This window comes from Triticum aestivum, chromosome 2A (assembly GCF_018294505.1).
Source record: "Triticum aestivum cultivar Chinese Spring chromosome 2A, IWGSC CS RefSeq v2.1, whole genome shotgun sequence".
Taxonomy (NCBI): Eukaryota; Viridiplantae; Streptophyta; class Magnoliopsida; order Poales; family Poaceae; genus Triticum; species Triticum aestivum.
This window is the reverse complement of record NC_057797.1, coordinates 612,562,808-612,577,757: the sequence shown is the minus strand read 5'-3', so window position 1 is coordinate 612,577,757 and position 14,950 is coordinate 612,562,808. Positions and strand designations below refer to the sequence as shown.

At 45.3% G+C, this 14,950-nt stretch overlaps 1 protein-coding gene across 3 annotated transcripts; it reads right to left on the bottom strand.

Moving 5' to 3' along the window:
- Positions 1 to 7,025: 7,025 nt before the first annotated feature.
- LOC123189747 (uncharacterized) lies at positions 7,026 to 13,978 on the bottom strand. Of its 3 annotated transcripts, XR_006495975.1 has the most exons (8): positions 13,566 to 13,978; positions 13,376 to 13,469; positions 11,883 to 12,630; positions 11,552 to 11,790; positions 11,217 to 11,471; positions 10,786 to 11,121; positions 8,103 to 8,593; positions 7,026 to 7,329 (listed from the first exon to the last, which is right to left on the bottom strand). XR_006495975.1 is itself a non-coding variant. In XM_044602239.1 (5 exons), the coding sequence occupies exons 3-4, from the start codon at positions 11,113 to 11,115 to the stop codon at positions 8,105 to 8,107; spliced, it is 819 nt and encodes a 272-aa protein (XP_044458174.1). In that variant the 5' UTR covers positions 11,116 to 11,121; positions 11,217 to 11,471; positions 11,552 to 11,827; the 3' UTR covers positions 7,031 to 7,329; positions 8,103 to 8,104. The 3 variants fall into 3 exon arrangements, 2 of the variants coding, with proteins under 2 accessions (XP_044458174.1, XP_044458173.1); XM_044602239.1 differs by lacking the exons at positions 11,883 to 12,630; positions 13,376 to 13,469; positions 13,566 to 13,978 and having other exon boundaries at positions 7,031 to 7,329; positions 11,552 to 11,827; XM_044602238.1 differs by lacking the exons at positions 11,217 to 11,471; positions 11,552 to 11,790; positions 11,883 to 12,630 and having other exon boundaries at positions 7,032 to 7,329; positions 13,566 to 13,933.
- Positions 13,979 to 14,950: the final 972 nt, after the last annotated feature.

Below are 14,950 nucleotides of genomic sequence, written 5' to 3'. Positions count from 1 at the left end.
ATGCTCATATTGGCTCCTACATATTCTACGAAGATCTTTAGCGGTCAGACCACATAACAACATACGTTGTTCCCTTTGTCATCGGTATGTTACTTGCCCGAGATTCGATCGTCGGTATCTCAATACCTAGTTCAATCTCGTTACCGGCAGGTCTCTTTACTCGTTCCGTAATACATCATCTCGCAACTAACTCATTAGTTGCAATGCTTGCAAGTCTTAAGTGATGTGCATTACCGAGAGGGCCCAGAGATACCTCTCCGACAATCGGAGTGACAAATCCTAATCTCGAAATACGTCACCCAATAAGTACATTCGGAGACACCTGTAGAGCACCTTTATAATCACCCAGTTACGTTGTGACGTTTGGTAGCACACAAAGTGTTCCTCCGGTAAACGGGAGTTGCATAATCTCATAGACATAGGAACATGTATAAGTCATGAAGGAAGCAATAGCAACAAACTAAACGATCAAGTGCTATGCTAACGGAATGGGTCAAGTCAATCACATTATTCTCCTAATGATGTGATTCCGTTAATCAAATGACAACTCATGTCTATGGTTAGGAAACGTAACCATCTTTGATCAATGAGCTTGTCAAGTAGAGGCATACTAGTGACACTCTGTTTGTCTATGTATTCACACATGTATTATGTTTCCGGTTAATACAATTCTAGCATGAATAATAAACATTTATCATGATATAAGGAAATAAATAATAACTTTATTATTGCCTCTAGGGCATATTTCCTTGAGATTTCTCATGATATCAAGCGTCTGAGGAAGAAGGACAACAGGGGCACCCAGGCCCCTCGATCTGGTGATCCACCTTCTGAGGCTGACATGAAGACCGAGGACGAGGCTAGGGCCAACAAGGATGAGGACTATGAGCCCTCTGGTGTGGAGCCCTCACGGGCTAAGAGGATTAAGCGCAAGATGAAGAAACTTTTCTGCATGGAGTCTCATGGACATTACATGTCTCATGTCTCTAAGAAGAAGGCTCGCAGACGTCACAAGGAGCTCATGCGCCAGTTGGGTGCCACTGTTAATAGCGGATTTGAGGAGAGGATCACTGATGAGGAGGAGTGGGTTCAGCAGCATTGCCAGTGGACTTATTCAGACACAGAGCAGTTTTCGACCAATGAAGGCGGTGCAGACGATCCCGCTGGGATGTGATGTTTGAGATCCTCAGCTTGCTATCACCTGGAGCCGTAGCAACGCTCTTTGCCCTTTTGGTGTCTCGATGCCAAAGGGGGAGAGTGGTTAGGGATTTGTGTTGCTGTTGTTGCCGTGTTGCGAGTGTGTCTTTGTGGTTTGTGGTGTCGGTGTGTTTTCTCGCCATTTGCTTTGTTTGGTTTTGTGCCAGTGAGATCTAAGTTCCAAACATGTGGTGTGAGACATGTGCTACCTTATCTTTATCTTCATTATCTATGTCTATCTAGTACTTTGGTATCTTATGAGTTGCATGTTTCCTATGCTTAGATTGTTGGACTATAAAATATAGGGGGAGTGTTGATCCTAATGTGTGTGTCTTGCATTCCAAAGGAACTACTAACTAGGTGCACACATTCAGGGGGAGCCCGTCTATATTTTGTAGTCCTAAGTATCTTTACTTTCATGCCTTATCCCTGTGCAAATCCCTAGTTGTCATCAATCCACCAAAAAGGGGGAGATTGTTAAGGCATATCTCTCTCGATGTAGTTTTGGTGATTGATGACAACATGTTTGCGGACTAACTGTGTGCTTTGAGCCTTTCAGAGATTCATCCTTTGGCACGAGACGATTTCTTTCCCCTCAGAGTGTTTTTCAAGACGGTGTAGCTCTTTCATTTCTTGTTTGGTGGACTAGTTTCGTAGGAGTCACCGTTCTATCAAGAGGGGGTCCGCTTTGGTAAGGCTTGGGTGGAATCAACACGTACACATCCTTATCTCACCCTCTGAGCCTTTCCGCTTCAACTGGAGAGCTCATTCCCCTTGCAGTGGTGTTGTTTTGTGTCCGAGCGGTAGTACCGCGGTACCCAGCGGTAGTACCTCTTGTGGTCCTCAGCCGCAGTACCGCTGCGGTACCGGGCTACTACCGTGTCGACTCGAGGGGGTCGCATCTCGTGTCGGGTTGAGCGGCACTTTGCAGCGGTAGTAGAAGCGGCAGCACCGCTCGAGGGCGGTAGTACCGTCCTACCACTGCGGCAGTACTGCGCTGGGCACGATTTCTGCTCTCCCTTCAATCCTTCCCAGGCTGGGTGGTAGTACCGCAAGGGGGAGCGGAAGTACCGCTGGGTCCAGCGGTAATACCGCTGCCACTTGCGGTAGTACTGCCCTCTGCGGGGCTCTTTTGGGGGTAACGGTTAGATGGGATCCCCTTCTATAAAAGGGGGTCCTCTTCGTCTTCGTTGACTTACCTCTTCCCCCCAAAGCTCCATTAATGATCTAAGATCCATTTTCGCCCGATCTCTCTCCCTAGCCAATCAAACTTGTTGATTTGCTCGGGATTGGTTAAGAAGGCCCCGATCTACACTTCCACCAAGAGAAATTTGATTCCCCCACCAATCCCTAGCGGATCTTGTTACTCTTGGATGTTTGAGCACCCTAGACGGTTGAGGCCACCACGGAGCCATAGTCCATTGTGGTGAAGCTTCGTGGTGTTGTTGGGAGCCTCCAATTAAGTTGTGGAGATTGCCCCAGCCTTATTTGCAAAGGTTCGGTCGCCGCCTCCAAGGGCACCAATAGTGGAATCACGGCATCTCGCATTGTGTGAGGGCGTGAGGAGAATGCGGTGGCCCTAGTGGCTTCTTGGGGAGCATTGTGCCTCCACACCGCTCCAACGGAGACGTACTTCCCCTCAAAAGGAAGGAACTTCGGTAACACATCCTCGTCTTCACCGGCTCCACTCTTGGTTATCTCGTACCTTTACTTGTGCAAGCTTATTAGTGTTACTTCTCTTGCTTGCTTGTGTGCTCGTTGTTGTTGCATCATATAGGTTGCTCACCTAGTTGCACATCTAGACAACCTACTTTGATGCAAAGTTTAATTTGGTAAAGAAAAGCTAAAAATTGTTAGTTGCCTATTCAACCACCCCCTTCTAGTCAACCATATCGATCCTTTCAGTGTATATAATTTATTCCGTTTGCATTTTTAGCATTACTGTAAGTAACAACATCTCTAACCGTTCCCACTATAATTTAGAGTAGGGTACGGCCGAGTCCTTTAGATGAGTATATTTGCTACTCTAGAAAAGTTTCATTTCTAACTAAGCTCCTAAACTTAACTCACTAGAAAATAACACAAACTCAATGCAAATTTGATTCAAACAACGCAATAAAACTTGATTTTCAAACTCGATTCAACCAGTTGCATAAACTGCTTTACATAACTTAAATAAAATTTAAATTAGATTGCATAAAAACTAAAAAAACTACTCGCTCTCACTATTGATACTCTCGTTCATCAACCTCTCATAGTCCCATTCAGTCATGTGCTCCTCGTCCGCTCCGCCGGTACCGCCCTGGCCCGCTCTGCCGCCAACGCCCTGTCCCTCTCCGTTGTCACCGCCGTCTTCGTCAAAGTCACTAGAGCAAAGGTTAATGGCCTCCGTCGCCCCATCCTTGTAATGCACGTACAACCGGCACCCCGCATCAGCACACTCCGGGTATAGGCAACGGAGCTCCACCATGTACATATCGCTGGCTTGCTCTGCCTCATGGCGCTCGCGGCCTCCTGGTCTTCCCGCATATCCCATGCGGTGACCACCCGAGGGTCGACGGGCACCAACTACTGTAGGTCGTCGAGGAAGTTCCGCGGGGCGTTGGCACTGTGGAGGCACACTGACATAATGTTGTATTCATGCGCCGCCTGCACCACAGAGTGAAAAAAAAGATCCACATCCTCTCATGCATCTCGCTGTCAGTGATCTCCGTGACCCACGTCCACCATCGGCGCAGCCGCACAACGAGGTATTCCCTTGGTGGTGCGAGGTCGGGGAAGCAGGAACCACCAACGGAAGGTGGAAGCACCAACGCTGGCGCAGTCACGAGCTCGGGACTGTTCGCGGCTGCATGGATCCACGCTGTGGGTGGGTGGCGGGGAGCGACGGCGGCTAGGTCTGGCAATTATCGGCGCCGGAGCGGCGTCGAAGTGGATGGGGGCGGGGGTGTGGGCGACGACGAAATGGAAGAGAAGGAGAAGTGGGTGTCAGGATTTTTTTACTCCATGGAAGGGCGGCCGAGTATATTTAAAAGTCACGGTGGCCACATACTAATTTTATCCTCCACTAAAGGTTTTAAGAGTTCAATTAGGTGTCGGTTAAGAAGGAAAATGGAATTTAGCCTCCTCTAATGCAGGATAGGGGACCAGTTAGAAACGCTTTAAGATCTAAAGCTCTATTTCTGGTATGGGAACTAAAAGTTGATGTTTGCCGAGAACGAACTTTCGGGTAGAAGGCTCGTGGGGCGGCGTTTAGCGGGACGAGATGTTCCCGCCAAGAGAGAGGCTTTTATTAGTGTCTTTGTCATTCTTGAAGCTCCACAATTTGTATCTTTACTTTGCTACTATTCCCTTTGTTCTATAATATAAGATGTTATTACAATCGATATGAAGGAAGTAGTTTATTGCTACTGAGGCTAACAACACAAAGTTTCTTATAGTACAAGATAGAACACAGTAATACTTCCCCGCAAAAAAAAAAGAACACAGTAATACTACTTTTCTATGTTTACTGAATCGTGTTAGCGTCCCTTTTTTTTAAGGAGGATGTATCCCCGGCCTATGCATCTGCACGATGCATGTCCCAATTGAGAAATAATCTCATCAGGTATCAATCATTTGATTGGATTCGCGACCATATCCCAATTTGAACACAGAAGATTCAAATATGTATGTGACGCAATTGAAGAGGGCTTTTGGTGTGAAACAAAATGTGTCACGCGAAACGAATCCTGTCCACAAACACCCCTGTTCGTAGTCTGTTCTTTTTATTAGCTCCGGTCAACTGTACAGTACTCTCTGTTTCATTTATTTATTTTGGAATCCAGTCTCGCTGCGTTTTTGTTTGTTTGTTTTGTCTGTCTGTATAAAAGACAAAGCATTCGCAGTCGAGCAATCTCGTTGGCGGATAAACTATTCATCTGGTCCGTTCAAGTACGCAATGGACGTGCAAAACCGGCAGCCGCACAAATTCTGCTTCTAGGAGCTTCTCTATGTCCTTTTCTTGTTTGTTATTATGCATATATATCAAATTTATTCTGTTGCTTATTATTCCCCTACAGACACACTTCAGATTTCGTACAAGTGCTTGCTGCTGTCTACACTGGTGTCAAAAACGGTCTTATATTATTAAACTGATTCATCATCATCTTCCTCGATCGGAGCCGTGTTTAAAACTGGTCTTGTTCCGGCCGCAAACCATCCGAACACCAATCATGTAGCACAGCTTGATGATAAGACACCGCGATGAAATATCAGTTTAGAGTAATCGTGGTTGTCAACTGTTTACGTACATGTTACCGGCAGCCACTAGTTTATGGCGAAAATCATGTTACCGGCAGCTAGCAACCACCTAGATCGCCGTAAGCTCCCCGCCGGGGTGGCAGCCACGGGAGGGCGCGTAAAGAAAGGATCCCCAAATGCACAAGCAACTCCCGTGGAAACCCGACGCAGTCGGATCGATCGAACGATCGGCAAGGTCAGCGACCAACATGGCGGCTTTGTTTATGCACCTACCGATCACACTCGCATCTGACGCTATCAGAGACTAGACTAAACCCATCGCCTCGCCTGCGAGAATAGACTAAGTCATCTTGCTCTTCGAGAATACTAATGCCTGCAGCGTAGATTCAGAGTAAGATAGGCCACCCGTCGCATCGCCGGTTGCGAAATTCGACTTTTGTTGGCAGTTCGCATGATCCGGCGCGCTAGGGTTTCTTCTCTTTCTTTTTCCGTTGTCTGAACCATGTTGTGCTTTTATTTATGATCGATCGCGCGAAGAACCGTCTGTCCGTTCGAGGAGATCGCTGACTTTGCTTTAGTGGTTATTAAAGCAGGTTTCCGTTAGAATAGAGCGCAGCGCCGGCGATGGCATCCTCCGGGAATATATATTGTACGAGACGAGTTTCTCTTTTGGCCTCCTCATCCATTCGCTAGAGCTTTCATATTACAGAGGATGAGTGTGCATGTGAAGCGAGAGGTATATTTAAACATATGTGCCGCTTGATGACGAACCACCCCAATTACATCTTCTTGAACTGGATCATATATCCTATCTGTACGCATCCCGGCATGGACCGTCTGTTTCCGTTTAGCGGCACACGACGAGCAGTTGAATGCATGCTTGTCTGAAGCTTTTGCTACTAGAGTACTCTACTACCCAGCTGCTATTCCAATTTATGCTTTTGAAAATTTCTGATTAGTTTCTGCAACTTGGATGCTCCAGATTACTGAGTGGTTAATAGTACTTCAATGGTGTGCTGTAGCTGTAACCCTGCGATTGGCAAATGCGGTTATGTTTAATGCCAACTCAGCACGGCTTTGCGGTGCAATAGTCTGAGCAATTGCCAGAGTAATAGCCAATTGGGGCTGAAACCCACCTACAAATGATTGATCGAGATTCTTGAGAATGCAGTACGTACCAGAGATGCACTGGGTATACAGATACTGAGAATCTGAGATACCTAAAGAAACACATTCAAAGTGCCTAGCAAGGAGAAAACAATCGGTCAATTGTCCAAGAGGAGTAGCTGTAATGCCAACCTCCTGTCGTTTGTCAAAAGATACCATCAACTGATTCAGAAACAGTTCGTCTGGCCAGAACTCTGCATCAGGATCCGTGTAACAGCTCGTTTGGCTCCCCTGATTTCATTTCATTTGGCTGAAATGAAATGAAATGAAATCTCTATCAAGATTTCATTTGGCTGAATCTAGATTCCAAATCCAAATTTCATGTTTGGCTGTCACTAGGATTTTGAGGTCAAATCTGTACCAGAACCAAAATGAGCATGAAACTATACCAGCACCAACGCACTAGCCTTTGTGCTAGGAATAAATAGTATGAACAAATCTGTACCAACACCAACATTGACAGCTCGTTTGTTCACACATGGCAATGTTTTGCATTAAACTGAACCATGCCAATACATATAACTTAAACATGAGACTTTGTAAAAAGTTAATCTTTGCAATACGACAAAGGTTCACAACAACATCAAATGATCATAATCTAGTCAAGGTTACATAAAAACTGAATCTTTGCATTATTAGCACCATCCAAGAAAGATTTTCATTGCTCAAGGATCTTCATTTCTTCGTTCTGTTCGTTCAACATCACACTTCACCCAAAATTTCCTGCAAAATATGATGAGAAATGGTGACATATGGTCTCATAGGGCAATAAACAATCCTTGAACACAATGGTTGGTAGAAATTGCTCAAAGTGAAAGATGACGATAGCCAAGAAGACAAATCGAAGTGTCACACGATAAGCTTTAGCTTGCAACAATCTCTAGGAAGGGTAAGAAAACTCAACTTGATATAGAAATTTTTCAAAGGTTAACTTGCACTTCATTTGCACAATTATCATGAATCGAAAGGTAATAGCAAAAAACCATCAACAACCGAGTATGTTAAGTAGGACCGAAACTAAGTCGATAAAAGACTACAGCCACTAAATAAGCATATATCTGGTTGATGTATTCTAGACTAATAATGCCACCTCTCGACCGAAGAAAAAAAGACTAGTTCATAAGAGACCTTCAAACACACTGAATATTTATGTGCATGCAAAATATGTTCATAAAACCTTGTTTCAGGAGACATGGCAGAACAAGTTGTTCTCAAACATGGCAGGAAAACGTTGTTTTATCAAGCCATGTTTGGGAAGACCTGGCAGGAAAACCTTATTAAGATGATAACATAAAACCTTCTATCATGCTAATCTCAAACATGGAAATAGGTAAGTACATAAATATGATGAAAAGCAAGCAAGCTGCTGCCTCCTCTGCTCCATATTGGCATGACAAAATACAGGACACCCATAATATTGTACTATAACAAACAACTAAGGACAAAATGCAGTAGAGCTTGCTAGCTGGTAACTAATCACAGAACAAGAAACATACCTTCATTGGTTGATTTGCTTGAGGATCCATTTCTTCTTCATCCTTTCAGGCAGCGCCATAAGAGCCTTGAACTTGCGATCATCTGCTATGAGGAAATCATAAGCTGCTAGCAAGCCATCATCATCCAGTCCCACAATTGCATTGAGAGCGTCAAGTATTTCTTCAGGAGAGGAGGGTTTCTCAGGAGGAGCAACTTGAGCGATATCAGCTTTGTAGGCACTGGTAAAATTATCCAATTTCTCTCCAAGCATAGATGCAATTGAGTCATCCGATCGATATCTTTTCCTCTTCTGTTCCTCGCCGGTTTGGGTTGAAGATGTTGCGGCAGAATCAGTGTTGATGTTGTTGACATTCTCTGCAGCCATTTCTGCTGCACTTTCACCAACAGTTCTGGCTCCCGTTCCGGTGGCATGATCCCTCGAGAAGACAAGGCTGATAGAGTCCCAAAACTTTATGACCTTGTGCCTGTAGCATGCTGCATCTTTGTTTGCCTGCAACCCATGAAGACAAATAGTCTCATGTCATGGTGGAAAATGAACACACATCCATCCAAACACCAAACACACATCCAAAGAGAAAATCGTAGACTACAGCTAAGATGTAACTCATGTCATGGTGCAAAATCACATAAATAATGGGGAAAACAAGTGCACTGCTGCAAGTTGTGATTGTTTCTCAAGAGAAGGCTGATCACTAATATAATAGCAAAACATAGGGGAAATGATGAGTAAACTACTGATTAGAAAGCTATGCATGAACAAGTATTGTTGGGGAACGTAGCAGAAATTCAAAATTGTATACGTGTCACCAAGATCTATCTATGGAGAAACCAGCAACGAGGGGAAGGAGAGTGCATCTACATACCCTTGTAGATCGCTATGCGGAAGCGTTCAAGAGAACGGGGTTGATGGAGTCGTACTCGTCGTGATCCAAATCACTGATGATCCTAGCGCCGAACGGACGGCACCTCCGCGTTCAACACACGTACGGAGCAGCGACGTCTCCTCCTTCTTGATCCAGCAAGGGGGAAGGAGAGATTGAGGAAGATGGCCCCAACAGCAGCACGACGGCGTGGTGGTGGTGGAGCTGCAGTACTCCGGCAGGGCTTCTCTAAGCACTATGGAGGAGGAGGATGTGTCGGAGAGGGAGAGGGAGGCACCAAAGGCTAAGCATTAGAAGTCCTCCATCTCCCCACTATATATAGGAGGGCCAAGGGGGGGGGGCGCCGGCCCTAGGAGATCTAATCTCCTAGGGGGGTGCGGCCAAGGGGAGGAATCCCTCCTCCCCAAGGCACCTAGGAGGTGCCTTCCCCTCCTAGGACTCTTCCTTTAGGGTTTCCCCCACCCTAGGCGCATGGGCCCTAGGGGGAAGTGGCGCCCCAGCCCACTTTGGGTTGGATCCCTTCCCACTTCAGCCCATGGGGCCCTCCGAGATAGGTGGCCCCACCCGGTGGACCCCCGGGACCCTTCCGGTGGTCTCGGTACAATACCGGTGACCCCGAAACTTGTCCCGATGGCCGAAATAGCACTTCCTATATATAATTCTTTACCTCCGGACCATTCTGGGACTCCTCGTGACGTCCGGAATCTCATCCGGGACTCCGAACAACATTCGGGTTACTGCATATACATATCCCTACAACCCTAGCGTCACCGAACCTTAAGTGTGTAGACCCTACGGGTTCGGGAACCATGCAGACATGACCGAGACGTTCTCCGGTCAATAACCAACAGCGGGATCTAGATACCCATGTTGGTTCCCACATGTTCCACGATGATATCATCGGATGAACCACGATGTCAAGGACTTAATCAATCCCGTATACAATTCCCTTTGTCTAGCGGTACGATACTTGCCCGAGATTCGATCGTCGGTATCCTGATACCTTGTTCAATCTCGTTACCGGCAAGTCTCTTTACTCGTTCTGTAACACATCATCCCGTGATCAACTCCTTGATCACATTGTGCACATTATGATGATGTCCTACCGAGTGGGCCCAGAGATACCTCTCCGTCACACGGAGTGACAAATCCCAGTCTCGATTCGTGCCAACCCAACAGACACTTTCGGAGATACCCGTAGTGTACCTTTATAGCCACCCAGTTACGTTGTGACGTTTGGTACACCCAAAGCACTCCTACGGTATCCGGGAGTTGCACAATCTCATGGTCTAAGGAAATGATACTTGACATTAGAAAAGCTTTAGCATACGAACTACATGATCTTTGTGCTAGGCTTAGGATTGGGTCTTGTCCATCACATCATTCTCCCAATGATGTGATCCCGTTATCAACGACATCCAATGTCCATGGTCAGGAAACCGTAACCATCTATTGATCAACGAGCTAGTCAACTAGAGGCTCACTAGGGACATGGTGTTGTCTATGTATCCACACATGTATTTGAGTTTTCTATCAATACAATTCTAGCATGGATAATAAACGATTATCATGAACAAGGAAATATAATAATAATCAATTTATTATTGCCTCTAGGGCATATTTCCAACAAGTATAAGTGCATGTTTTCAAATAAACTTGGCTGAATTCCACATCATGATGGAGAAGGTGGAGAAGGTGTATAAGTGCATGTTTTCGAATAAACTACTTGACCACATGAATGATGAAAATGAATCTTGTGGCCATGCCATGAATACATAGATGCTCAAGATGTAGTGCTTACCTTGACATAGTTTCTCCACACGTCCTCACTATCAACCATAAGCTTGTTATGGATCCAATTCCACCCAAAACCACTCGTTGACAACATCTTGCTGACATTGACATAGTGTCTATCAATAGTCTTGCACCTTGATATGACATTATCCTTTGTGATATCCACATTGCACTTGGCTCGAACATTCTTGACAACTGCAGTGTAGACATGTGGCTTCGACCCATTTTGAGCACGATCCCCTCTATTGTAATGCTCCACGAACACATTCAGCATTGCTTCATCCATTTCATCCATCCAGGTAAGGTAGTTTCTACCTCCTTTCTTCTCCACATCCATATCTTCCTGCAAGCAACAATATATGTATGAGACAAACGTAGAATCCAGAGAGAGAGAGAGGGGGGGTTTCAAAAATAGGCATATGAAATATATGAACATACAAATGAATGAATTCAATGATTGGCTCCCCCGCGTCTCCTTTGGTAATCTGCCCACATTTGATTAGCTAAGGTATCTCGCTTGTTGTTCCACTCAGTTGTTGATTCAACATGTCTAATCATGTTTGGTTCTTCAGGATGTTCGATGGCAGCAGCATTTAACTGATTATCCACGTCAATTAGCATTATATCATCCATCTCTCTCTGCCTATCTCTTAGAAAGTTATGCAATATGCAGCAAGCATTAATGACACGGATCTGCGAGATGGTATTATTGGCGTGTTAATAAAAAAATAAAAATAAACGGAGGCTTGGTTTTGCAAAATACTATGTGATACCTGATTCCGTATGCGAAAAAATGAACTAGTCCCCAAAATAGCCCATCTCATTTTTAGTAGACCAAAAGTTCTCTCTATCACATTCCTAGCTGATGCATGTCGCAGATTATATAACTCTCTTGGAGTTTGTGGGTTATTTCCATTAGCCGCCCATTCTTTCAAATGGTACCGGACTGACCGGTATGGAGCAAAGAAGCCCGGACCATTAGTGTACCCAGCATCTACAAGGTAGTATTTTCCTAATGTTTGCAAAAATAACAAGTATTAGATATTATATTTACATTGAAATATCATAACTTAGTTGTTCTACCGTACCAAGACAGAGAATTACCATGTGGAACTCTAAAAGCGTCTTGTCGTGACATTGCATCTCGCAACACTCGTGAATCAGATGCAGAACCTTCCCATCCAGCTAAGACATACAAAAACTCCATATTCCGGTCACAAACACCAAGCACATTAGTGGTCACATCTTGCTTTCTATTCCTGTATCTGCCTTGCTTGAGAGCGGAAACACGGACATCAACATGTGTGCCATCTAAAGCTCCTAGCCCATCTGGAAACCATTTCCATCTACTATCCTCGGGCTGCTCAGCTGAAGGGGTTGGTAGCTTTATAAACTCATGAGACAAGGAAAGGACAGCTCTTAAGATCTCATTGAAATGCCTACTGATGGTCTCGAGTGCCCATCTATACGTGCTTTCAATTAACCGGTATTTCATCCCATGGCTTAGCACTAGCAGAAACATTGTGACTGATTCTTCAACCGACACATAAAATGTGTCCCCCAAACCACATCTTTCACGCAAAATAGCGCACAGGTCCACAAAGGACCGTTTAGTTAGGCGCAAACTATCAAAACAGTGCTTGTTAGAACCCTGATAAATTGATCTAAGCATCTGCTTTCTAATCCTAATCTCCGCCTCATCCTCACTGAAATCATCAAGCTCTCTAATCTTCCTCTAACAATACGTGTGTTGAACTATCGCGACAACCGACACAAAAAATCCAGCAGCTGCCCTCTTCCTTTTCTTTCTCCTCTCATCGCCATGCAATGTGTTAATGTACAAGTCTGACATCTATATTAAAATGAAGAAAATAACAATTGAGAAAGAACTCAAGCTCGATTACTAGTGATACACAAAAAACTCATGCTTATTACTAGTGATACACAAAAAACAGATGCAGTTGCTTGTCAAGAAAGCTTAGATGGAGGAAAAAGATGGGCAAAACCCAAACAGGGTTTATGCTACTTTCTGTTTCACTTTTGTCAGGTGGATGAACAGACCTGCGCCCCCATACTTTTGGAAAAATAGATCATAACAAACAAAACCATCAAGCATTAGAGTTTCACATAAAAAGAAGCTTCAATCGCCATACGATACAATTGACACAGTCTTATTGAACATGTTATTAACACTCTCTCCTAAAACGGAGTGAATCAAAACTATCCTAAACTTGTATTTCAAAACATTATGCTCAAGTATCTAGCTTCAATAACAAGTCCGAATATAAAAATCAGCTCAGTCTGGAAAAATCCCAGTCTGATTCAGACAAAAAATCATTATGCAAGCACACTGAAATTGTTCTATACTGAATTCAGACAAAAAATCAGTGTGCAAACATATTGAAATCAGGGGTTCATGTCTGCTTGCGGCCCATACTGAATTGTTCTATACTAAATCCAGACAAAAAAATCACTGTCCAACCACACTGACTTTGTTCTATACTGAATTCAGACAAAATAATCAGTGTGCAAAACACATTAAATTCAGAGATCCATTCTGTTTGCATAGAGGGGACGCAGACACGCTGACCACGTACCACAAAAAGGTCGATCTTCCGGGGTGTGGAGCTGACCGACCGTGGGCTGGCGGAGGAATCGTCAAGAAGTCGATCTTCTGTCCGGATCGGGTGGCTGGATGGAGGTGGGTTCAGGTTAGGGTTAGGGTTCAAGCAGAAAAGATCCACCAGAGAGAGGGAGGGGGAGAAGAGAGGTGGAGGGAGAACCTACCAGGATTTGAGAGCTCGACGACGGCGCTGTGGTCACCGGAGGCAGCACACCATCGAACAGAAAGCTTCGCGTGTAGAGGGGACGGGGGAAGAGAACTCGGGGAGAAGCCATTCACCGGCAGGGGGGTGCATCACCGGCGGCCGAGAAGGTGGGGTTCATGGCGGCGGCGGCGGCGGCGGGCGTCGGGGTAGGGTGGGGGAAGGAGGCGAGAGACGAAGGCGTCGGGGTAGGGTGGGGGAAGCGAGCGAGTGGAATCCGGGAGAATGACGGGCGAGGGGCTGGGATTTGGGCCTAGGCCAAGTTTACATCCTCTGGAATCTTAGAATGAAATCCACCCTCAATTCTGTGGCAGCCAAACAAGTATATTCCGGAATTCGCAAATGAAATCCACCAAATCCGACCCAAATGATGGGTACCAAACGAGCTGTAAGAATATTCAAGGCTGAGCTAATTAGTCGATTAAGATTAAAACATCACATGGTGTCGCTCTCGGCCTAGTGGCGGTGTTTCCTATTTCGAGACTTGTCAGTGCATATTGGCTGGGTTACTGATTTGGATTCAGTTAAAAGGGACGTAATGACTTGTATATAAGATGCAAAGTCAGATCGGTATAGCGAACGACGTCGCCATAGCTGGTCTGACGTTGTCATGCTCAATTGATGACAATGTTGAAAGACGCTTAACAAAGGGAACCTTTTCTTCTCATTGTTTTTCCAAAATAATACCCCCTTCAGAAATAAAATAAACCCGTCTTCCATATGAATCCACGGCGCTAGCACAACGAATGTTTCCTGCATAAGTAATTACTATTAACAGACGTATTTACCCAACCTATATATATAGCTAAAAAATGCCGTCGATAGCGATTCATTTCCGACTCGATGATCTCATAAAATGGATGAACTTTAGTACTCCTACCACCATATGCTGCGGTCCTGTCGTCAGTTATAGAACAGGGCTCGAGAAAGCGGCAGTCCATCTCTATTTGGCATCCGTGCTCAGTCGCCGGATTAGCCAAAGTACGCGGGTGACAGGGATCGACATTGACTCCTGCGCGTCATACGGGTGGAAAACCTGGGGTTAACATTATGACCTGAACAGCGGAGACATGGAGCTGCCGCCGGAATTTCGTCGCCGGTCCATTTCATGCTGTACGTAGCGCTGCGTGTGGCCATGGATGATGGATGGCGTCCAGGAGCTTCAACAGTTGACCTTTTGCGTTGGGAAAACAATGGCGCGAGGGTCAAGACTGAAACTTGCCGCGGGTTTACGCCGCCGGCATGATATTTATGTTTAGTCAGAGCTCAGAGGGGAGGCCGCTGCAGTCTTCCCTGCGAGTCGTTGATGTTCACACTTCAGGCTGGGATGAACTGTCAGAGTTACCT